We start from the raw sequence: 25,324 nt of genomic DNA, 5'->3' as shown, positions 1-25,324 counted from the left end.
AATTCTGCCATGATAGATTTTTCAATTGCCATACGAATGAAATTAAACGGAAACAGGTATTTTTTTAAATGAAAAACCTAAATGACTAAAAACACAATATTATGTGTACATGTGTACATGTCTCTTCTAGGCAATAATTTATTTATTAATTAAAAATACAATATTACCTCTTTACCGTCTCTAAGTTTACAGAATTCTGTTGATCGTCTAGGTGCCGCCTAAAATCAAGAACAAATCTATCGCACGTAACAGCTCACTTACTGTTAGGTAGCCCTTATACACTGCGATAACATTGCGCAATATTACAATAAAAGCATTGACATACTTTTTTGTATAGTTTTCTTAGATTAAGTTATAAAAACAATTTAATGTTCAATCGCTATATTATTATCTCTTTGTCACGCCATTTCATTTGCGTGAACGGCTGGACTGATTAATATAAATTAGAATGGAGGTAGCTTACACCCGAAAAAAAGACAGAATAGTTTTTTTCACCATCCGGCCACGGGAAGCAGCTACCTCGGGATGCAACTGAAACCGCGGGTGGAAGGTAGTTGAAAATAAATAAAAATCGAAATATTACGCCACCATTCCTTTGAAGTGTGCCAAAAAACCCATATACCAATAAATCCTGTTCACAATGGTGTGTAGTGGCCACGCATGGGCCATTGTGTACTGGGGGCTTTAGGGTATTCTCGTTTCTTTTGTACTCTGTGTTTCTGTGTCACAGACTACATAGGTTATATGTATTCTGTGGTGATACTGGTGAAATTTATCTAAAGTAGTTTTCAGAACAAAATGGCGTGTATCCATTTTGACTGGATTTATTGAATTATAATATCTCTGATAGAAACGATTATAATATCATTAATAGTTATTTAAATAAAGCATAGAAGTAGTCTTCATATTTTGAAACCTTAACTTTCCTTACTTTTGTTTAATTTTCTTAGTGGAACTGCAAAAGTGAACCCTGTATGTGAAATCGTACACAGTGATTCCATGTGTTGTCATGTTGCTTATATTATTTGAAAAAGTGAAATGTCTGTGCATTACAAGTTCAAAAGTGCGTTAGATTACGACACAGTTACTTTCGATGGGTTGCATATATCAGTAGGAGACTTGAAGTCTGCCATATCTCAACAGAAACGGATCGGGAAGACGTCAGATTTTGATCTCCAAATTACTAATGCTCAAACAAAAGAAGGTTAGTGTTGGCTATGTGTTAATCTGCTTGTGATTATTAATATAATAAATTAAATACTTGAGGTTTGTATGGAACATTCACATAGTGCAATGTATAACAAAAATATATCTCCATACTCCCCTTCTATTGCTGTTATAATTTATTACAATATTTATTTAAGACTAGCTTTCGCTTTCGCCCGCGGTTTCACCCGCTTCCCGTAGCCGGATGGTGACAAAAACTATCCTAAAACCTTCTCCCGGGTCTAATTCTTTCTCCCCTAATTTTTCATCCAAATCGGTCAGGCTGTTTTCATATTATGTCGTGACAACGGAAAGCGGGTTTCATTTTTATATATATAGATGTGTTAGCGTTACTTTGAGGTGTAAAAAATATATTTTTTCTTTTACAGTTTATGTGGATGACAACACCCTAATACCAAAAAATACATCACTTCTCGTTGCTAGAGTGCCACTCTCGCAACAGCCCAAAAAACAGTGGGAAGGATCGAACAGTAACCAATCACTACACAAAGATGTCGCTCCTAACAAAGGATTGGCTGATCTGTCTCGCATGGAAGGTAGCGAACAGGATAAAATAAATGCTATGATTTCACAATCCACTTTTGACTACGACCCTAGCAAGTAAGATGAAACAGGTTTTTTCTTCACGATTTATTTTGCATTTATTTTCCATTATTCCCTTTCCATTTGTTTTTTTTGAAGATATTTAATATTTATTTATGTTAATTTTCGGTGTTTTGGTGCAAAATTAACTTACACCATACTGTGCACAACTGGGTTCTCATTAAGCAGCATTGTGCCAGACAACCAGTACTGATAGTGGTTCTATACTAAAATGCCTACCTAAAACACTTTCATAATGTCATCTACATTCAACCTAAGGCAAACCATTGTAATCTGATTAGTCATTATTCATTAGATACATTACTTAACCCAACTGCTAATGCGGGTTATGTGTTGTATGTCAGTGTTGAACAGTGGTGAACAGCTACTGACTTTCAAAAAGAGCAAATTTTCGGGGTGTCCACAAGCAATTTGTATGTTTGGAATACCAATAATTGTTTTGAAATAAATTTACTAGTGATTTATCTATTATTATAAGGAGAAAAATTTAAGACATATTTAAACTTATTGACAAAAGGAAATAAAACTATGAGTGAAGGTTTAAAAACTTATGATTTGATTATCTCTCCTGTTTCTCATGTCCTAATCTCAAATTAATTTGGAGTCCTCCATGTCCTCTTCATCCACACTTTCATCATCATAGTTTTGGGGACATATGTTCACTGCTGAATATAGGTCCCCAATTCCCCATTCATATCTATAATTTCTATCTGTTGTCATCTTACAAGTAATGGTTTAGTACTGATGTTCCCCTCCCGTTTAGGGGACATCGGAGAAGTAAGTAGGAGTAGTAAATCAAAGTAGTAACCCTTCTCTTCTGTTAAGTTGTGGTGGCTTAGTGGGTAAAAAACCAACATCTCAAGTATGAGTTTGTGGGTTAAATCCACGTCATGCAAGTACCAATGCAATTTTTCTCAGTTTGTATGTACTTTCTAAGTACAGTGAAACTTGGTTAAGTGGGACCTGGATAAGTGAAATTCCTCCATAACTGGAACTCATGCTGCGGTCCCATCACCTTGGCATTGATTTACCTCTGTTAGTGGGACGAAGCAAACCTCTATAACTGGAATTCGTAATTTTGTTTTATCATCACAGTTACCTCTATAAATGAGACAGCAAGTGAATTTTATACGCATAAACCTCTGTCACTGAGACAACATCGTTTTGTTTCTTTGCCAACTTATTGTTTAAATTCCGCACTTAACTACTATGTAATTTGAAGTCTCAATGGTTCCAGTTTTAGTTTTGCTTTACTATTTATGTTTACGGAAAAACTAAAGTTCATCATCCTCCGAGCCTTTTCCCAAAACTATGTTGGGGTCGGCTTCCAGTCTAACCGGATTCAGCTGAGTACCAGTGCTTTACAAGAAGCGACTGCCTGGAAAAACTAAAGTTATAACCGTTTATGAAAGTGTGAAGACACGCGATAGATTGTGTCGAATTTAATGTGCCAAAACTTTTATTTTTTCTATTTAAACCTATTTATAATTTAAACATGGCACGTTATTTTACTTAATGATCGCACCTCTATAACTGAAATAACTTGTATTCTGGCCTCTATTAATGGAACCCTCTGCAACTGATAAAAATATTTATTTATACCTGGGTATCTGAGAAACCGGGTAAGTGGAATACCTCTATAAGTGAAACGAAATTGCAGGACCCTTGAAGTCTCACTTAACCAGGTTTCACTGTATATGGGGTAGTACATAATAAAGTGCATATGTAGGGGTAATAAATTGGGCAGCTTATGGGAGGTGTATATAGGGTGAGTTTGTATGGGACTACAGAAAAATAGAGTGATGTGATGAGTATGTCAGGGTTGTGGACATACCCATAGTATCTACCCATTACTTAAGTTCCACCACTGTGATAAATAGGATACAGCATAGGTGTGCGGCTACACCAATTTTTAAATGATGCAAAGCTCTAGCCTAGATGAATAAATATTTGATTTGAAATAAGTCTGAAAGGATTACATAAGTGCTACAGACATCATTCTTAAATATCATTTCTAATGTATATTACTTCATTTAGTGTATTACTTCCGTACTTATTTTTATAAAATATGTTCACTACATTAATCTTGCAATAAAGAATCGTTTTTATGGTTTGTTTACCTTTTGGCTCAGGCATGTTGAATAAGGAATAAATCTACGTAATGTCAAGATATGTAGCAATTCAAATAATTTACGAAGTACTTCAGCAAGTTTGATTTGTCACACAGTTAAATAATTCTACATAATATTGTGTCGCCAATGTTCCAACCATAGATTCGTCAAGATACATCGCTTGTAGTTGCGGTATTCTTTGAAATTAATAGTTATGAACTGCACTCTACTTGGTTACTTAGCCTGACAAAAAATGCACAAAAAAATACGAAACACGTATTGATTTAATTTTGAGTAGGGTTTCTGTAACGGAATTATCATACATACAAACTCGTACAAACTTTGCCACCTTCTTTTTTCGCTTTGGAGTTGAATTTCGCAAAATCCGTTTTATGCTTTTTTAACATTCAATTATTCAGTTTTCTAAGCTTCTGTTTTCACAACTGTATTAGGATTGGTTTCTAGTCTGGAAACAGCTGAGAACGAGACTAAACTTCCTTGATACATTCTCTTAGGGACTTACTTGTAGTGGCTTGATACTTCATACTCACTTAGGTGATTTCTATTTAAGCAAGTCAGCAATTAATGTAAAATATGCATATTATTTAACTCTTTCCTATATTTCAGTTATCAAAAAATTAGAGGACAAAATCAGAGAGGTGTAGTTCCTAATAATTACATCTGTTACAAGTGTCAAAAACGTGGACATTGGATTAAAGATTGCCCGTCTGCAAACTCGGTATGTTGAATTTTTGGAAAGCTCATAGTATAAGATATGTAAAATGAAATCTAGATTTTGTATTAAATACTTTTGCAAAAATAACGGGCACTTTGAGATCTTGGTTTTAAGCATTTGATGTAGACTAGACTCTTCAGATCTTCGTGACATATTCCAATCACTAAAACATTTTAAATACACCTGAGTGCCATTTTTTTTCGCAAAAAGGTGAGTTAAATAAATTGTTTACTATGTTTCGTCTTGTGGAATTTTAATTGATTTTTGTCTCAGGGGGATCCAATAGAGATAAGGCGGAGCACAGGAATCCCTAGAAGTTTTATGGTACCTGTTGAAGGTCCAAAAGCTCCTGGCGCGATGATGACCCCAAGCGGAACGTATGCTGTCCCAGCCGTTGATCGGTAAGTGATCACATGCCGCGGTTTCATTAGGCCCACCGCGTCTCACATCCTCAGTATTAGGGTTTTCTTACTCTCTACTACTTTATTTTTCATTATTTTATGTTGCTAATAATGAATATGATATTTTTTTAGTGAAGCATATTTGGCTTCCGAGAGTGCTGGAGGAGCAGACACTCCAACGAATGCACCGGCCGCACCTGAGCCTAACATACCCGACGAATTGATATGCAGTCTGTGTCGGGATCTACTCACGGACGCCGTCATGATACCATGCTGTGGCAATTCTTTCTGCGATGAATGTGAGTTAAAATCATTTATAAAACAAAAATAATAAAGGAGATGTCAAAATGGAAAATCTCCTAAGAGCTATTTATTTTGGTAGTCATTTTTATTTAAGTGTGTCTTTTATTTTTTAGGTATACGAGGAGCACTCTTGGAATCAGAAGATCATGAGTGTCCAGATTGTCGTGAAAAAGAAATTGCTCCAACGACGTTAATTCCTAATAGGTACATTTAGTCATTTTATTTCATTATCAAAGAAATTAAAGCCCTTTTATTCACTGCTATTTATATCGCGAGCATAGGCTTCCAGAAAGTTTTACAATTTAATTGTAGGAAGTAGACTAGCCTATGTTCTCAAATGTTCCAGCACATTAGAAATTGTGACCTACATTCTAGAAATATGTAGGTCACACAAATCTTTAGGATTAAATATTGAGGACCCAGAGCTAACTGCTTCGAGTATACTCTTTAACAACATTGTATCTTATGTAACATTATGATGTATGTAACATAATGTATATTTTTCTAGGTTTTTACGGAACTCAGTGTCGTCATTCCGTAATCAAACGGGCTATAGCAGACGGATGCCACATCGACCTGCTGCAGCTCCCGTTCAGCACCACCCGCCAGTTCTAGGTGCGTCTAGATTCAATACTTATTCTAAAATAAATTAAATTTTGTTATAGGACCTAATATTAATAATAACCCATTTAACGACAATATTATATGGAAAAATAATCATGATGATGAATATGTTAACGTTCTAATATATTTATTTTTGTCATTGTTTTAGAACCTCCTCCAAATCCACAAGTTTTGCTTCCGCCGAGTGGTCCGTTGCAGCCCGGCTCTAGTGGAGGTCAGTATACATTTGGGTACATTCGTATTTTGCTCCACTGATACCATACTAAATCTGTGTTGCAAGTTGGGATGCCTTTACCGAATTGCTATTTACCGCATTGTTACATGCCATTCATATTATGCAAATAACATAATGAGTTTGGTATTCAAACAATTGTTCTTATTCTTGTCTACCCAAGTATATAGTTTAATAACAATAATGTAATGGTATTTTACCAATTGTACTATCTTCATAACATCGTTTGAATACTTAACGAAAATTGTTTATCATAATAAGACCTCCATTAATGGAAATTTTATATTGTATTCAGAGTGAAAGTTATAAAATTAATTGAAAGTTCTTGCCAAGATTTATGATAAATGTTTTCAAGAAGTGTTTTTAGAATTACTAATGTTTTTAAAGTATGTTGCGTGATTCTTTAAGGTTTGCCTCCTCTAATGCTAATAAAATGACAAAAATGTCAGAAGCTTGAAATAGAATGTAAGTTGCGTTAATAGAAATTGACGCAAGTTACTGAATCGACAAAAATAGGTGTAGTGTAGCTCTTAAATCGACAATTCCGATTCAATTTTCTTTGTCAACCGATTCGATATTATAAAAGCAATCGATTAAATTCCATAATAATTAATATCACTTTAATTATTATTTATGAACTGTGAAGGAACTCATGATAACGCGAAAGAAGTACCTACAGTATTTATTCCGTGGGCATAAAATGGTAGATAGATCGGCAATCGAATATTTTTTGTAAATCCAAAGATTAAAAACATCAGTTGAGCGACTTTTTCATATGTGCTTAAATAAGTATGTGCTGCATTCCTCAACATTAATACATCTTTCAAAATATCGCGGGTTTGTTGTTAACATTTGCGTATGACAATTGACGTTTTACAATTTAAATGTTTTGGACTCATATCACATAATAGTTATGTCACGTATTGCCGATCTATCAAAACGGTAGTGGGATTCTAAATCTGTTTTATTCCATTTATCGTTATGCGTTGGCTTCTGTATTAAAGAAGGTCGGGTCGGGGCGAGTGGGACGAGCGGCGCCGGCGCGGGCGAGGAGTCGGACGGCTCGGCCGACGACAACATCACGCTGACGTTGCCGGCGGCGCACCGCGCGCCCGCGCCGCCGCCCGTGCGCGCCGACCATCACCGACACGCGCGATACGGTACACGACGCCGCGCTCGCATCACTTGCTAAACTTACCTGCATGATAAACTAAACTCAAATCTTGGTTTTAATACATTTATGTAGGTTAAAAAGATTACCTACAATAATTGTAAAAAGGCTGCTACATGTTAAGGCATAAATAAGAGTAAATTCTTAATTCGGATTTTAAAGGCTGGTTAAGAAAATGGTATAATCCTTGTGTTGTGTAAAATCGTTTAATTTGCATGTTGGGTATGACATCACCTTATGTTAAATTGTTTTGAGAACGCTAGAGCTGACTAACCCCCAGAAAAAGAAATACCGAAAACAAATTCGAAGGTCATCTCTTTTTAAATTCCAGAAAATGTCATATGATAAAATCTTTGATCTAGTAGTCGCACAGCGCGATTGCTATGCACAAGGATTTGGGTTCGATTCCCGGGTCGGGCCGAAATCGCTTCGTGGAATTTAGAAACTTTCACAAAACAGCCCGAAGTCGCCAGTGCATCGGAGAACACGTTAATTTTGGTTCTGTGCCTATTTTCTCACTTATACCTACAAGTAGTGCCCGTTCACGATTATATTGCGAGGATCAGCCGTCGCCCCCATCGCTCATCTTTGAGGGAGGGACAACATACATCGACATATTAAAACCAAGATTATCTCTAGTCCTAGAGTTTATTAACTGTCATACTGTTCGTGTTTGTTATAACGCTTCCCAGCTTAATTCAGCAGATTTCATTGAATATACAGGATTTTGATCTATGACGATACCTGAATATTACGCGTGGTTTAGCGAAATTCGAGTTTTGAAAAATGTTTAGTTAGCCAGTTTTCTTTGCTTGCATGCGACAACTGCTTCCAATTAATGGTAAACTGGTTAACAAATGACATTTCAGCCTTTAGAACCCATGTTTGACCTGTTTGCATGATGCTTGCTCCGTTCTATGGTCGTTCTATCACAGCTTGTAACACTCTGGTGCGACGCAGGCGGCGTAAAATCTATGACAGACTTTTTAGAAAGAAGAGAACATAGGGAACAAAAGACATATCTGTGCTGACGCATACGACATACAAAAATCCGCGAAGAAAATAGACCAGCAATGTATAATATTTCAAAGAATATAATGATAGGTAGAATATCGTTTATTGAACACAGAACACTTAAGCAGCCTTTTGGCCTACCAGATTATTGTTATATTTCATTCAGACTAATGCACATCCTCATTATTAATTCAGTTAATTGTCAAAGCAGGTCTTAAGAACTGATGACAACATTTTAGTCTTCGAATTGTACTTGGAAATGGCCTTTATCTGTCGAAGGAACGGGATCTACCCAAAATTCTTTTCTTCAAGTCAAATAATAACAAAAAACGTAAAATATACATAATTTCTAAATTTCCATAGCGTCTACATCTCTACAGTTCGGTCGACATTCGTGTGCGTTGTCTGTGAATAATTTGCTTCGGATTAGTTGTGTGTGTGCCACATTTACACACATTTTTTGTATCATAGATTCGATCGCGTAAAAAGTACGTCGTCTGCGTCGCACCAATTTTACTTAGTTTATTCGGGTAACATAAGTTTATACGTATATTGAATCAACATAATCGTAAGTTGATTTATTTAAAAACAACACATCTTGCGGAGACAACAATATTACTTTTTTACGGCATTGATTGATAAAAATTTAAAAGATCATATTTCCAGCATCTACTCGTATGCCTCATCAAGTTTGACTTGATTAGAATGATACATGACAATATTACAGAAAAGAAGTTAAGTCTGAGGCCATTTGAAAAGTGTTTTGGTTGTGGAAACATTATACTTACAAATAAAACATGTACATTTAATATATTATTATATATTTGCTTGGAATTCGTACTGGCTGTTCTCCGACGTGTACCAAATTTTATATTGACTAAATTTGTGTATGAGCAAGGATATTAGTAAGGAAAATTTTAATGCATGTGAATCAGATCAATTACAGTAATTTATTTATTTTATCCCGGTACGAGAAAAAGTTACCCCTGGATGCGGGTAAAACCGCGGGAAACTGCTAGTAATGCATAAAGCGCCTTCAAAATATGTGTTTGCTTCCTCAGATAAATTATGAGGAATTGCATTAATGACGTGCATGCATGCAACTAATATTTTTATGTTATAATGGACACTTCTTATCAAAGTAATAAGTATGAGTAATTAGAAGTATTTTTGTCGTTGCGATATTATCTTGAATTGTATTACTTTGCAAAGGTGCAACGTGAAAACAATATCGTTTTCTAATGCTTTTTATTCTTAATCGAAATTTTTCTAAGAGTACACAATTCATATAAAATAGAATGTGCGTGATGTTATTGTTATTTATTTATGTATTTTTCTTGTTTTAGGGCCACCACAGGGCTTAAAGCCTCCTGGTATTGAAACTCCACCAAATGCTGCAATGATTGTAAGTGAAGTAGTTTTTTTTATTCTCAATAGTCATGATGGATCGAAGATGTTAAATTAATACGTGTTTATAGATGCCGAGACTAGAGGAGCAGAGAGCTAGTACACCAACAATTGATGAACGAAGGGACCCCATGTCTTCGCAGGTATTTGAATTGAGTCATTAATTGAAAGCTTTTATAAAAATCTTTTGTTTCGCAGTAACTAAAATTAATCTATTTTATGTTTCTAGGTAGTGTACAATCGTGGTCCTCCACCGTTCATACCGGGTGTTCCACCACCGTCACGTCGTTATAAGTAAGGAAATATGCATATGATTGTAGTTATTAGGTGCATTCCAATGTACAAGTGTTGTAATAATGTGTATTTTTTTAACCTCTAGCTCACCATTCAGCAGAAATGTCAGACCCGGAGGCGCGCGGCCCTACAATGACCGCTACCCACCAGAGCCTTACCAACCTCCTCCGCCTGGCATCAAGGATTCGCCTACTAATGGGTACGGTTCTTAATATTAAAGAAAATAAACAGACAGGCATTTTTTTGTAGTGGTTTTAACATCGAATCGAAGACTGAAGTGTTGATTTGTGATTTCTGCATTGATTGTCGGTTATCTTGATTCTGTAACTATGCTATTTATTTTTAATCATCTTGTGATTTGAAACTGTACCTTCAGCAAAAGCTTTTTATTTACGTAGTCGGATTATACGGTTTCAAATATGAATAAGTACTAGGTAAATTTAATTTTACGGTCGTCTCTCTCGACGGATAAAACCAGCTCGACGAATTGGGTTTATCGTTCAGCTAAGGACCGTTGCATGTTATATTGTCGTAGGCACGAAGATCCCCTCGAGGCTTTCAACCGAATGATTCGCGAAAAGGAGATGAGGGCGAAGCGGCGCGAGCAGGAGCGCCGACGAGCGCAGTCGGGTTCCCGCAGCCCGCGCTCGCGCACTCCCCGCTCGCCGCGCTCGCAGCGCTCGCCACGCTCCCCGCGCTCGCCGCGGCCGCCGCGCCTGTCCCGCTCGCCGCGGCTGCCGCGCTCGCCCCGCTCGCAGCGCTCGCCGCGCTCGCCACGTTCTCCGCGCTCGCCGCGCCTCCGACCTCGCAGTCGGGGCTCCAGCCGACTCCGATACTCTAGGTTCGTTGATTGTCCTCATTTTTGCACGTTCCGAGAATAAAGTTGTTTACGTTTGTTTATCGTCTTTGCTTCATAATATGCATGTGCTTGATTATTTTAAATGCTTTTGATGTCGTACTGTCTTCGTAGTTGCCTATCGTTTTAATCCTAGAGCGAAGTTGTTATCGAATTTTAAAATATCCTTATCCAATCATTCATTCATCACCAATTACAGTTACCTACCTGCACATTGTGTTGAAAATATAATTATATCGATGCTTTGTTATTTGTCGTTAAGTTTGGTTATCCTGAAACATCTTAGTATTTGCAAGATTTTAATATCTTTTTGTTCTGTCATATAGTAAACCAGACGCTACATTTTGTCACTTGCGTTACGTCTTAGTATTTTGGGCTGAGTGTCATAAAGTGAAAGTGATTTTTTTTATAATCTCTTTGAAGCTACTGAAGAAAAACATCACCTGCAAAAAGTTAAAAAGACGTTTATCCCGTGTATAAGAAAAAAACAAAAACAATTTTTTCTTGAGAACGCGAAAAGTTAGATATTTGATATATCTAACTTTTTTGTAATTAAACCACTAATGTTAAATTATTTGTCTAGTTCATCATGAAATGACTTTTGCAGATCACGTTCCATATCACGCGGCAGGTTGCGACGGTCACCCTGGTCGCCGCGTCGTCGCCGCACTCGCGAAAGGACATTATCGCTTACAAGGTTGGTCTGCTATGCTAATATTTACTAACTTTAACATATTTTTTAAGGAACACAAGAACATTGTATTTTTGCCCCTTTAAAAATTACAAGTTATAATTGTGCAACTTGCAACATTGAATAGAAATTATCTGGAAGGTCGTCAATAGCTTTCATCTCATTTTATGGCAGCGTGTTTCGTCACAATTTAAACGATGAACCGATAATAAAACTATTATTATAATTTTTATATGCTCCAAAAGACCAAGTTTGCACTGGAACTCACTCCCGCTGCCATAGAATGAAATAAAGTGCTTTTCAAGAGCTATCATACGACGTAGGGTTTGATATTTTTTACCTAAGGTTATTGGGTTTGCTGGGTAACTTGACGAGGTAAAGGAGTCCTTGTAAAACACTGATACTCAGCTGCATCCGGCAGACTGGATGTCGACCCCCTACATAGTTAGGAAAAGGCTAATCAGATGATGTTTCTGTCAAGTAATGCCACTTTATTGTAAATAGATCGCCGTCACCGCGGCGCCGGCACCGCTCCCCGCTGCGGTACCGCACGCCGCTGCGTTCGCCGCTACGCTCTCCGCTACGTACCCCGCTACGCTCGCCGCTGCGTTCGCCGCTGCGCTCGCCCTTGCGGTCGCCGGTGCGGTCTCCGTTGCGCTCACCTCCACGGTCTCCGCCGCGATCACCGCCGCGGTCGCCGCTGCGTCCGCCAATGCGTTCACCGCCGCCGCCAAGGAATATTTCTCCACACCGGTAACGCATATTTTGTAATCCACATATTTAAATAATGATAAATTCACGTTAATGCTGTGAGGACTGATGAAGAGAAAACTTGTATAAAAAAATCTCATATTAAAAGTCGGGTCTAGTATGGCGCAAGTTTCTCTATAAAAGATAATCTTATTCACATTAAATATGGCTGCGAAAAAAATACTTTTTCACAGGGAGCTTTCAACTAAACATAGTGTTTACTTTGTTTACAGATACGCCGGAGTTTACGACGAACTGTTGTCCCCGCCCCGACGTACAGTCGAGCCGCCCTACGGAGCCAGGTACGATTGTAACAGTCTAAATAGTGTCTTCATGCGCCCTTTACCGACACCTATGAGAATGCGTTTGTTCCTTGATGTCATGAAATTGCTAAGCGGATTGAACCTGTGTTCGCGTTTCAGTGTATAAACTTGAGTTGATCGGGATATCGCGTTTCGTATTTAGTTGTGTTAGCGTAAGCTGTTGAAATGTTATTACTTGTTTAATGTATGACATTTTCATTGAGCCAATAATGGAGGTATGAATAATTCATACCTCATTAATACTTCATAGAAGTGTTGTATATAGATATTTTATACACTACTACTCATCATCAAGCAGATGACGATGAGTAGTCGTGTATGAAAATTTGACAGCCTCGTGGTAAGTATATATTATTATACTGAAAGTAAAATCGACGACAATAATCGACGAAAATGTGATTTCAACATCGGCGTGGTTTTACACGTCAATTTCTTAAGCTGTGATATTTGTTATATAAGATTATTGTTTAAGTATTACTCGAGCTTTAAAATTGTGCAAATAAGTCTGACTCAACAGTATTATGGTGAGTTGTTCCATTCAACTTTAACTGAACCATTTTCATTCGTCGATCGCCGATTTGACCAATGGGCGGCAAGTATACGGCTGGTTATGGTTTGTTTATCGTCATGGTTAAATGGTGCAACTGGGCCTTAGAAGTTAAGATTAGCTTTATATTATTATGAACCAAAAATGTTTAAAAAAATGAAATATCTCATGTTAGATATTCTATAAAGAAAAATCTGATTATTCAAGTTGTTTTTACCTTTCCTTAATCCTCAACATAGTTTTCTTTTTTTATGAAAGTCTAAAAGATGTGTTTTGTACATTTTGCATATATTGAATAATTATGATTCTGTCTATCATCTCTTGCCGCTAGGCGCGGCTAAAAGGTGAAATGATTTAAAATTAGTTTAATGTATACATTTGCATGTAGTTAATCGATTAATGAGCAATATGTGTAAAATATATTGTTGCATACATTTATTTATTTAATTTGATATTATTTCTGTACATCATGAAACTGGCAAAATAAAACGTATCGCTATCGAAATGCAGACGGAAATGTAGTTCTAGGGCATATTCGTACATTGTTTGTAAATAGATATTCTATATTATCATTTTATTTAAAATGTCACTATACCTTATTATCGGAAACAATAGGTGAACTACTTTGGAACTAGGCTACTTTGGAAGTGGCCAGCAATAACTGTTACTGCGGTGTACAATTTAGACTAGAGCAGATGCGTCCATATTATGAATGTGTGACTGCTGAAAACTTAATAATTAGTGTAGATTATTTTTCCGACCCAAATATCGACCAATAGAATTGCACCATTCGACGTCACGTGGTACAACCTACATGGTATTATACTGAAAATTTTTTGAATATTTTCTCTGGTCGTTGCTACGTCAAACTGACAGGTTGTGGCCGACATTTGGGACGGAAAAATAATCTCCCGAATACCACACGAGCTTCATAATTATCTGGCATTTCCCTCAAGGTTCCCTGCAAACAAATAAAGTCGTCAAGTTTTTCAGGAAAAATCACTCGCGCTTCGCGCTCGTTATTTTTTAACCTGAAAAACTTGACTCCTTCATTTGTTTGCAACGAACCTATCGGAAAATACCCGATAATTTTGAAGCTCTTGTGGTATTATAAGTGAAAATTACATCATTGACGTCTTGTCAATATATTTTGAAATTGTAAAAATTTTTAAGTGGTCAAGTTGCACTTAACATGCTCAGGTTAAAAGCGGATTTTTAATAATCAGATTGTTTTTAAGACATTTACCTGCCTAAGAAAATGTTGTTGAAACGGCATTGCGCTGTCTTATTAATCCACTCCACAGTGGCGCAGATTCCATAGTGGTATTCCAGTTCCTTTCTGTGATGCAATACTAGGCAACATGACAATGTCTTAGTAGGCGTGTCAACTACCGGTCTACGGGCCGTAAATACTAGGGTCCGTTCAGATAGACCGGGTCGGAGAGCATCGACGCGCATTTTTCTTTTCACACAGACCGGAGCCGATCGGCTGCGCGAGCATTAAAAAGCATGCCAACGGAGCCAAACGTCAAGAAAAAATACACGATCGGAACCGGTCGGCTCCTCTTATTATTTCACACCGAGCGCAATCGAGCATTCTCAATGACAAAAGCAGTGCACATGCAAAAATAAACCTTTACTTCAAATTCTAAGTACTAAATTTTCAACGTGTTAAGAATTTGCTCTGCTCTCCGAGCCGGTCTGTCTGAACGGACCCCTATTCCTATATGTGTAACTTGCACTTACAGGACTTATGTATAGTATGTTTACAGTTAAAGTACGCAGGTATTTATCGCCTACCCTACAGTTTTTTTTTGTTTATTTATTTTATAATTGGTCGTTAAATAAAAAAAAAAGTGTTATTGACTGTAACTGTGCGCAACCATAAACGTTTTTGTAATTGAATAGTCTTATATGGAATATCTTGTGCCTATGGTATTGTTGTATTTTTTTGTTGTAAAATATGTCAAATTTTATTTACAGATCATTTATTGTAATCAGCCGACCCCGACATAGATGGGAAAAGGCTCGGAGGATGATGATGTTGATGATATTGTAATAAGTGTTTGTATTTTTTTATTTAAAAAATAATGATGTGAACAATATTTAGCAAAGTGTGCCACTAGCGGGTGTTTCTCGTGTTGAACCAAATGCCCTAGTCTGTCTATGGCTTAACTAAATTGGCTATTAGCTTTTTGGGAATGTTATTGTTTTTCGTGTGAAAACAAAATTGATTTTACTCAGAAGAAGGTTTCATTTTCAATCAAATATGAAACGAAACATAAAAAGAAAGAAAATGTGAGAGCCATACATTAAGAGCGAGGGGCGAAGAAAGGGAGAGAGAGAAAGTCAGAATGAGAGGAAAGAATATAGTGAGAACATTTCTCTGGGGAGGGGTACTGAACATGCTAGGAGAAAACGGATGAGAGCCTCTTTGATTTCTTTCAAATATTGTTTGTTTGTTTGATTTGTTTGAATGCGGATAGAGAAAAATGGCTATATCTGGATGGACAAGTTGTGTAGTTGATTATCAAAATTTACGCATTGTACTCATCATTAACATTTTAGTGCGTGTGCTCCTTCAAAATAAGACTGCGATTCTGGCGTACATCTATATCAAAGTAACGGAGCTAGGGATTTACTAAAATAATGGGAGATCAATATTTTTAAAAATCGTTTGGTTCTCTGTGTCTAAAAAAAAACCTTGCGATATTGCGATTCTGAGGTAACAACTACGTACGTAACGGGTAACAACAGGTACGTTTACCGCAAAATAGTGAACTTGGCGAATTTTCATAAATGATTCTCTCAGAAGCTTATCTCCAAGGCTTGTTATGTGAGACTTTTATGGAAAATAACCGTATTAAATACAAGATGATTATTTATATGGTAGCTCAGACAAAATAAGATATCGCACATTGTAAAGGGTAATTTTTTTGCTGGTATCTTTTTGGCAACACTGTTTTTGCGAGATCACGCGTGAATCGTGTCTTGTGTTATTGTCAAACTTGTTCAGTTTTCTCTATAATTTAACCATGATCGACTTACGAACGAACAACGCTTGCAAAATATTGAATTTTACTATCAAAATGCGTGCTCGGTTAAGAGAGTGCATCGTGCACTTCTTCCAATTTATGTTTTTTTTTTGCCCAAAATGGAAGAATTGGACATGCCTGACTTGTGGTTTCAACAAGATGGTGTCACATGCCACACGGCACGCGAAACAATGGCCAGATTGAGAGCCGCCTTCGGTGAACAGTTTATCTCACGTTTTGGGCCCGTCAATTGGCCGCCTTTTTTTTGGTTTAGATCGTGTGATCTAACGCCTTTGGACTATTTCTTGTGGAGCCATGTTAAGGCTCATGTCTACAGGGATAAACCAGCAAAGATTGACGCACTGGGAGCCAATATTGAAGCTGATATGTTGGAGAGAGTGTGCCGAAATTGGGCCTTGCGAATGGGCCATCTAAACCGGAGCCGCGGCCAGCATTTGCATGAGATCATCTTCAAACATTAAATTATATTGATCGTTCTATCGATTCCAATAAAGATTTCATCAAATTTTTCAGATTTTTTGTATTTTTTTTGAAAATCAAATCCTATACCTCTTAAAAAATCACCCGTTATAAATGCTAGAAATTAAAAAAAAAATATAAATGTTGGCATTGTAATGAAATAGTACAAAATCCCTGAAGATTCCATCAGAATAATAAAGAATATTCAAGATTAAAGTTGTCAAAAGAGTTATTTTCGTATAAATAAGTAAAAAGGGAAGTTTATTTAAACAAATTGACAAAAAAATGCTGATTACGCAATTCTTTACAAAATTGCCCTTGGACGCGTGATTATAATATTCGTCACTTTAGAGATAGGGCCAATCTAAATGTACGAGTAGAAAATTTGGAAAACCTTGGTAAATAAACCATAGATAATAAGGTAGGTATTTTTAAAGTGTTACATTTTGTTCTGATGATACATAAATAATTTGTCAGATACACCACGTTTCAACAAAGTTTTTTGTTGATTGTCAGGTCTAAAATGTTAGAATTGCAGTCTTATTTCGAAGAAGGTATCTTGTTCATATAAGGTATAAATAAATAATATGCTAAAGACTGATCGACATAGTTACCTCCGTGTGAACACATTTTACTATAATATTGTTGGAACATGTATTATTTGATTGATTACTGTCAATCACAACTATCTGTGAATCTATTTTAATAAACAGTCTTGATATATTATTGTCTTTTATTTCTAGTTTTAAGTATTTTAATTTGTATTTAGTTTTAAGCCAAAATATGTATTTATTTTTAATAATTTATACTGCGAATTAATGTACTGTTCACTTATTTACACTGTAGGCATAATTTAATAAAATCATTTATGTTGGTTGTCAGAATTTTTCATGCTGACTGTAGGGCACAAATAGACTTATGACCATAGTCTATTTATTTGTGCCAAATAGTATATATGCATGTAAACTAGACTTTTCTTAAAGTCACACTAAAGGTACGTTTTGAATGCTTGCTGTCGACTGCAACTGCCGACCGCACATGAAGCGACTGTACTAAACCGGCCGCAGCTGCACTAACTACTGGTTCGTATGTATTTATATGAAATCATTTTGGATTAAAGCCGCACCTGCAGTCGCCATCCGATATCGATTGTTTTCATGCAGTCATGGCATGTGCGGTCGGCAGTTGACATTCAAGACGTACCGGCTTAAATCTTGCTTTATAAAATATGTTATTAGGTCGAGCTCCTATTTATTAATATTTAGGGTTCATACATTTCGGATTTGTGCTTATTTAAATTATAAAAGGCTAGGGTTAATTACACCACTGTTCACAAAATACCATTCCTTCTAAATAAATTTTATTGTATTTTATTGTAGATCGACAGTGGAACCTATAAATACTTAATTTGTATGTAGTTAAAATAGTTTTCGTTTTAAGTCTATTTTTGTATCTTCGGAGTCCTGTATGTTTAATTAGAGTTTATTAGAGCAATAGCTGTGCTTTATCATTTAATATGATTGTTAATCACATAAGATTTGTAAAAATAGCATAATTCATTTTCAGAATAGACCTGTAACTTTCACTGGTACAATAAAAAGGCTGATGATGGATGATAAACATGCTAACAATAAGTGATATATTTTGTCTACTTGTATTGTATACTCAAAAATATTATGAAATTAGCTATATACGCTTGTTGTTAACTGATAAATACATATAAAGCCACGCTGACAACACGTCAAAATATCGAATCGTCAGATTCGCTAGTTTCTTTTGAAAATCTACGAATATTGAGCGGATAGTGCGTGTACAAGCGTGGCTTTAGCTTGAAATTGTTGTTACTATAGTATTATTATTTAAGTTTGCCGATTACCAGTAATAGTATTCAATTCTTAAGGCGATTTGCATCATTTAGCTATAACTACAACCGAACCATTTTCAGTTGGCAAACCAGCGATGACCATGATGTTGGCAGTTTCGCTTCTGGCTGTGGTTTGGTTGTCGTTATAGTTAAATTGTGCAACACACTCTTAGTGCCCGACAGCTTGTATGTTTTATTGTAATATGCTATTTATAATTAATATTTTTCCAACATGACTGATGGCTGGATTCAATACATAAGTGTAATTAGTAGGTAATTATAATCAGAATCGATAAAAGCAAAGTTGTAAAACTGAAAGTTTAGTCTGTATAAGCTATTGAATTAGTTCAGAACTATTAAATTGTTACTTTGCTATTTTAAGGCAGCTTCATCTGAAATACTTTCTAGTGAAGAAGATGACTTGTCACTACATGTTCCTGAAAGAAACCGTCGGCAGGCCGGAGATGTCAGCAACACCAGACTGCGGGTAATCTTAATCTCAATATGAAAAGGAATGTTTTGGTTACGTAGCTATACAGAATATGAAATGTAAGCGAAGCATGAGTGAATCTAATCAATCGGCTACAAGAAACACAATGATATCTAATGTCCTAATGTTAGACGTAGCCGAACTTTTATCAAAATTGTAAATTGCCCATATATGTGAAATGAAAAAAAAAAAAGCATTTCATAAATAACTTTTTGATACAATGGATATGTCCTGGATGATCTTGACGATTGGTAAGTTCACCCAGCAATAACATGCATATGGAAATGGGATAGGTACTGGGTTTTGGGGGGGAGTCGTATAATGTTATGTTGTCAGTTTTGATAGCCGAAGATATTGAAAATCAATAATCCTATGTAGCTTAAATAGTAGGATACAATTTAGAAAGGGTTATCTCTATGCATTTAAATTTGCACAGACATAAAATATTAAAATAAAGTTGGGTGTATTTTTTGCCTCAATTGAGCTTTCTGGTGCATTACCTAATGTTTCAATTCTTGCACTTTAAAAACCTTCTTTGTGTAAAGTATAATTTCCAAAAAAATACGTCATCAAGCGTCGTTGATTTAGAGCCAATATTATTGGGGCATATGTTGTATGAAAAAAAAAAACAGTACCCTTTGCATTTTTTTTATATACAAAACTTGGTAATTTATAACCTAAGTACACAATGTTTTTGCAACAGTTCATTAACATACTTTTTTAATATCTTTAAACCAATCGTTGATACGAGATCTTTCAAATGCGATTAGTCTTATTGAATATATTTGCTGAATGATTCAAAATAACTAGAAACGTGCTTCAGAAAGTTGAATTGAGGTAGTATAAAACTTATCTGAAAAACTAAAATATTCGTTTTGTACATTTTCTACACTGTACTTTTTTCTATTGCAGGTTCGATTCGCGCAGCAAAAAGCAATTGACTTGATATCTTGTTTGAAAATACTTTATTATTTTGAATCTGCCGAGAACCTTCAATTATTTATTATTGAAACCTTTCATAATTTCCAGCTGATAATTTCTCGAAGTTTGTATGGTGAAATGAACGGCAAATAACCCTGATATAATTTCAGCCTCATAATACTAGTCTGTAACAACAAAAATAAAATTTGTCTGTAACAACGTTTTTACATCGCTCGTTTCGTACACAATTGACAACTACCAGTGCAAAGATGACGTTTAAAGTTTAAGTCTTTCGTCAAAAAAAGCTAATGGCCGAATAACAGCAGCAATGCCACGTTTATTCCGTGAACGGGTAACCATCTTATCATGAAAGGTTCTCCCGTATTTCGGAGGGCATGTTAAATTGGTCCCAGAAGCCATTTGAAATCTTTGGCAGACATTACATCTGAAACCGGAAAGTCTGACAAAGTCGCTTCATTTAAAATACAGGTTATCAGCTGCATCCCGGAATACACGGAATCCGTGGAACGATGGCCGATGGATGGATCGACGAAAAGGCTATGGCAGATCAACTTTTAAGTCGGACTTCATTTTTTTTTCGATCTCGATTAACTGTTATAGCGATCCTGTTTCTAAACCCACTTGTTGAATGTGACTGAAAGGTGAAGTAGTAAGACAACTTACTAAAATTCATTTTTTGATGACAAATAATTGAAAGTAAATTTGTAGGTACTAAATATTTTGAACATATAAAATGCCTAACAAGTAACTTAAGAGGAATCTCCTCATGATCTTGGGGCAACCTAAGAAAACCTGAGAATTTTACCTAATGGAAAAACTTGTGATTCAAGGAAACCCGCCTATCAGTTCACATGTGCTTGTGATGCGATGGAAGCAATTTTTAACGGTCTCATAATATTACATAATGTACCAGTGCCGGTGGCATTGCCGTCGTGTTTATGCCGACCAGAATACCATCGGCATATTCGCTCTCATTCTCAATCATCACATCAGCACGGGACGTCTTTTTTTAATAATATACATAGGTTCGTATCGGATGACTGCGTATGGAGGTTGCATCTTTTAAGCTCTTTCGCTAGAGGCAAAAATTATCAAAAGGAGCGTAGTGGCACCTGACCATACTAACTGACCTTAACATGCATTGCATTGCCCTATACCGGAGATAGGTATTAACGCAAAGTTATCGAAAGCCTGCATTATCATCGCTCGGTGTAAAACGTCATAAGTCACGAGTAGTTGTCAGTTGTATGCTGTCGCGCGTACAAAACGAGTGAAGTCGCTGGGAAAATCCGAGCGGAAAATCCGCTATTACAGTTACCTACTGATTTGATTGATTGAAAGTCACAGAGGTTCCTTCAAAATAAAGTTTGCAATACCAGTTTTGAATCCTAGGGATACGCGTGACATTGCAATTTTGTATATTCAAGAAACCATTGTTTTATTTTACATTTAATTCTCAGTAAAAAAATCTAAACTCTTTGTTTACAGATATGGACCTAGAAGCGGTGCACCTCCACCTGGGTACCCACCGATGGGTTTGAAACAGATGCCTTTGGGTAATATGCCCGTCCAACCTGAACAGCCACCGGGTTATAGAGGCCGTTACGATGCCCCTGGTTTTGATGAAATTCCACCTGGTGTGGAGCCACCTGTTCCTGGATTTGAGCCATCTCCTTTTGAAAAGCCTGCTTTTGGTCCATCCGGTCCAATTGATCGGGATCGCTTGCCACCTCCAAATTACAGAGATCCATATAGACCGCCACCATATGGTGAGGGTCCTAATAGCTACAGGGATCTGCCAATACAGCCTCCTGGCCAAAACGAGATTCCTGTTCATGTAGGAGAGCAACCACCACGCTATAGAGATAATTATAGACCAACTCATTATCGAGACCAAGGACCAATGACGTTCAGGGAAGGGCAACCATATCGAGAGCCTGGGCCACCTGGCCCGTATCGAGACCCTAACTTTAGAGGTGGTCCACCGCCTTTCCGTGATAACACCTACAGGAATGTTCCTTACAGGGATGGTGGGTTCCGTGAAAACATACCACATAACAGTTTTCGCGATCCAGGTATTCCCTTTAGACCACCTAGTGCAGATCCTCGAGAGACCGTACCACCTAATTATCATGATCCAAACTACAGAGAAAATTATAGAGACGAGAGCGCTCCACCTCGGGATCATTCTCGGCCTGGATATAGAGGTAACGTTCGTAATAGAGGTGGTCAAAGGCGCAATGCTAATGTTGAACACGATAGGCACAGAGATAGAGAAGGCAGAGAAGGTCGAGAAAGGGAAAGATATAATGATAATCGGGAGCCGGTAGACAAAGCAGAAAGATCTTCTGATAGACGAACGGGATACGAAAAAACTCGTGAAAATCGCGATGATCGTCCGCCGAGAGATTATGATAGAACTCGTGATTATGAAAAGGAACGTGAGCATGATAAAACTACGCCGGATAAAAAAGTCCGATCCTCGCCGAAACGCAGTCGGGAAACTCGTGAGAAAAAACGAAGTGAGTCTAGAGGAAGATCTCGTGACCGCGAAAGTAGAAGGGAAAAGAAAGAATCTTCTGCTGACCGAAGTAAAGACCATAAAGAAAAAAAAGAAACTCAAAGAGCGAAAAAGAAAACGAGAAAGAAAAGATGAAAAAAGAAACGTGAGAAAGATAAGAAAGACAAAGAAAAAGGAAGATGACGATCCTGAAAAGGAAGAAGTTGATAAAGAAAAAGGCACAGATCTTAAAGAAGATACTGAGAAACAACCTGTTAAACAGAAAGTGCAAATATAAACCCTGAAGTTGTAATAAAAAAAGAAAAGTCGCCTAAGGCAGAATCATCAGAAAAACCTGCAGATGACTTGTATGGAGAAGAAACATCTGGAGCGGTTAATAAAGAAATCATAGAAGCTTATGTTAAATCTGAGGAAAAAGACGTGACCGCAGATCCCAGCTGCACTGAGAATATGAATAGTTCCAAAGAAGAACCGTTTGACGGGATTGAACTTCAAGCTAATGCCGACGAATTAGATTTAAAAACCGAGATCGAAGTCAGCAATCCAACTAGTAAAGAAATGTTAGCTACTTTGCCTGAATTGTCAAAGTGGGAAGTAGATGATGAAAATGTCGAGAAAAGTAAGGAACCAGGGGAAATAACTTCCCCGGAAGAAGAGGACGGTAGTAAAGTTACGTCAGACGTTATTAAACGAGCGGAAAACGCCATATTTGCAAAAGCAATAAATTCATTGAGGCCTATAGAGATAAAGAAAATCAGCAGTGACCGTCTTAAACTTTACGGCGATGAAGTGCCTAAGCCTTCGATGAACAACATTCAGATCACAGTTCCAGTAACAGATTCCGAACCGAGATCAATTGAAATTAACGAACGTAAAAAGAGGTATTCGAAAACTCCACCTCCTCGATTGTCTGTAAAAGATCGCCTTGGCGGAAAAGTAGAAGAAGCTCGCAGGGCTAGAGAGCCCAGAGTTGTTCAGAGTACTGTAGAACGAGTAAAGTCTCGATCAAAAACTCCTAAGCGTGAACAACCTTACAGACGTGTGACCGTAGAAAGAGAGAGAAGTCGGAAACAGGATACGACGAGACCTGAACCTAATAAGGCAGAAAGGCGAGTTATGTCGGAAGCTGTAAAAACGGGCGAGAAGCATCGAGCACGAAGTCCTAATGAAAAGAAATACTCCGAGAAACATAATAAAGAAGACAAAAAGTCGACTAATGTTGAAAACAATACGTCCCGTGAAAGAGTTTCAGAGAAAAATCCACCAGGTGATAGTAAGAATACACATCCAGATCGTGAGAGAAAGAAGTCAACATTAGATGAAGCTCATTTTGAGCCAGACTATGATGAAGCTGTTGAATCCGATCATGAGAACAAAGAAGAAAACATAAAGAAACGAGAACGTTCATTATCACCTAGCGGGTTAAATGAAACTAAAAAACCTAAGCTTGACAGCGATAGCATAAAACTGGATCTGACTAATGTAAAAAAGAAACCTGATTCTGAGAGTGAATCCACTAGTGACTCTGAATATTCGTCATCGTCATCATCATCTGATGCACGTAAACGTAAGAAGAAAAAGAAACGCAGCAAGAAAAAGAAAAAGCGAGCTGCAAGTGATAGCGATAGTGAGTCTGAATCTAGCTCAGACGATCATAAGAAAAAGAAAAAGAAACGTAAGCATAAGAAAAAATCTAGTAAGAAGAAGAAGAAATCCAAACATAAGTAAAGTTTTTATTCTTTACTGGTAGATGTGTAATGCCGTTTATGTTTATTATTTACTTACGTAATATGTATATGTAAACAAATTTCTGGTGTTTTGTCAGTTTGAATGCATAAGCTCAAGCTCATAAGAAATGTCTGCTATTTTTAAAGAATTTGTGTAGTAGATTAAAATTTTAACAATAAATGCTATTATAATACCTAAAAATCGTTTGTTTTTAATTAAAAGTATACCCATATACGAGGCTATGGGCACGGGTTGCCCAAACCCTTAATTATTGGCGCTCCTTGGGGCAAGATTACAGATACAAGAAACCCAAATTATCGGCTGGCGATGATCCTCTGATTATTTTGCTTAAAATCCGACTGTTAGCAATACACAGGAAGATCTGAATTCGAATAAATTGAACTGAAATACATGAAATAACAAAATTTTGCGACTACTTACGCTTAGCTTCAGTTTGCGCCAATTAACTTTGCGAAACATCCAAAAACCATTTCATTTTGAATTTCCCGCTATGCGGCTGCGTGAGGCGTTAAGAGCGTGTACGCTCGGCGCGCGATGTCAACTTTAGGTAATTCAACGCAAAAAACCGCGCAGACTAGTGTCGGGGCTGTGTGCGTGCCTATCATACTTCACGTATAGTCACACAAACCATTTTGATCCTTTCGAGTGAAATTGGTAGAACAAAAAATATATTATTTAGTAAATAGTTAATAGCGGGAAAATAGTGTAAGTCTATGGATGTCTAAAATATAAAAGCATGAAAATAAGTCGTTAATACTTACACTCTTTTGCAAAAAAATCGGGCGCCTATGAAAACCTTGGTTTTGAGGACTTTCTGTATATTACATACAATTTTCAACAGTACAAAATAGTCGACTGATGATTGATGACAATGTTAAGAGTTTCTGTATTTTAACCGATTTCAAAAAAAGAAAGGAGGAGGTTTCAATTTTGTGATGTTCTCAATTTGATTG

The 25,324-nt window shown here is 36.8% G+C and overlaps 1 protein-coding gene across 1 annotated transcript; it reads left to right on the top strand.

Moving 5' to 3' along the window:
* Positions 1–773: 773 nt before the first annotated feature.
* On the top strand, positions 774–24,551 carry LOC110376011 (E3 ubiquitin-protein ligase RBBP6). The gene is given in 20 exon segments (XM_021334331.3): positions 774–1,204; positions 1,596–1,827; positions 4,569–4,680; positions 4,951–5,078; positions 5,211–5,377; positions 5,495–5,585; positions 5,890–5,996; positions 6,154–6,219; positions 7,242–7,397; positions 9,769–9,827; positions 9,901–9,972; positions 10,059–10,123; positions 10,209–10,322; positions 10,659–10,964; positions 11,587–11,676; positions 12,175–12,423; positions 12,654–12,722; positions 21,590–22,711; positions 22,713–22,885; positions 22,888–24,551. Coding segments are annotated over 20 exon segments (5,007 nt in total). The 5' UTR covers positions 774–1,038; the 3' UTR covers positions 24,351–24,551.
* The last annotated feature ends 773 nt before the right edge of the window (positions 24,552–25,324 follow it).

The sequence above is a fragment of the Helicoverpa armigera genome, chromosome 2 (assembly GCF_030705265.1).
Source record: "Helicoverpa armigera isolate CAAS_96S chromosome 2, ASM3070526v1, whole genome shotgun sequence".
NCBI classification, from domain to species: domain Eukaryota; kingdom Metazoa; phylum Arthropoda; class Insecta; order Lepidoptera; family Noctuidae; genus Helicoverpa; species Helicoverpa armigera.
Note: the sequence above shows the minus strand (reverse complement) of the source record. Positions and strands in the feature narration are given on the sequence as shown.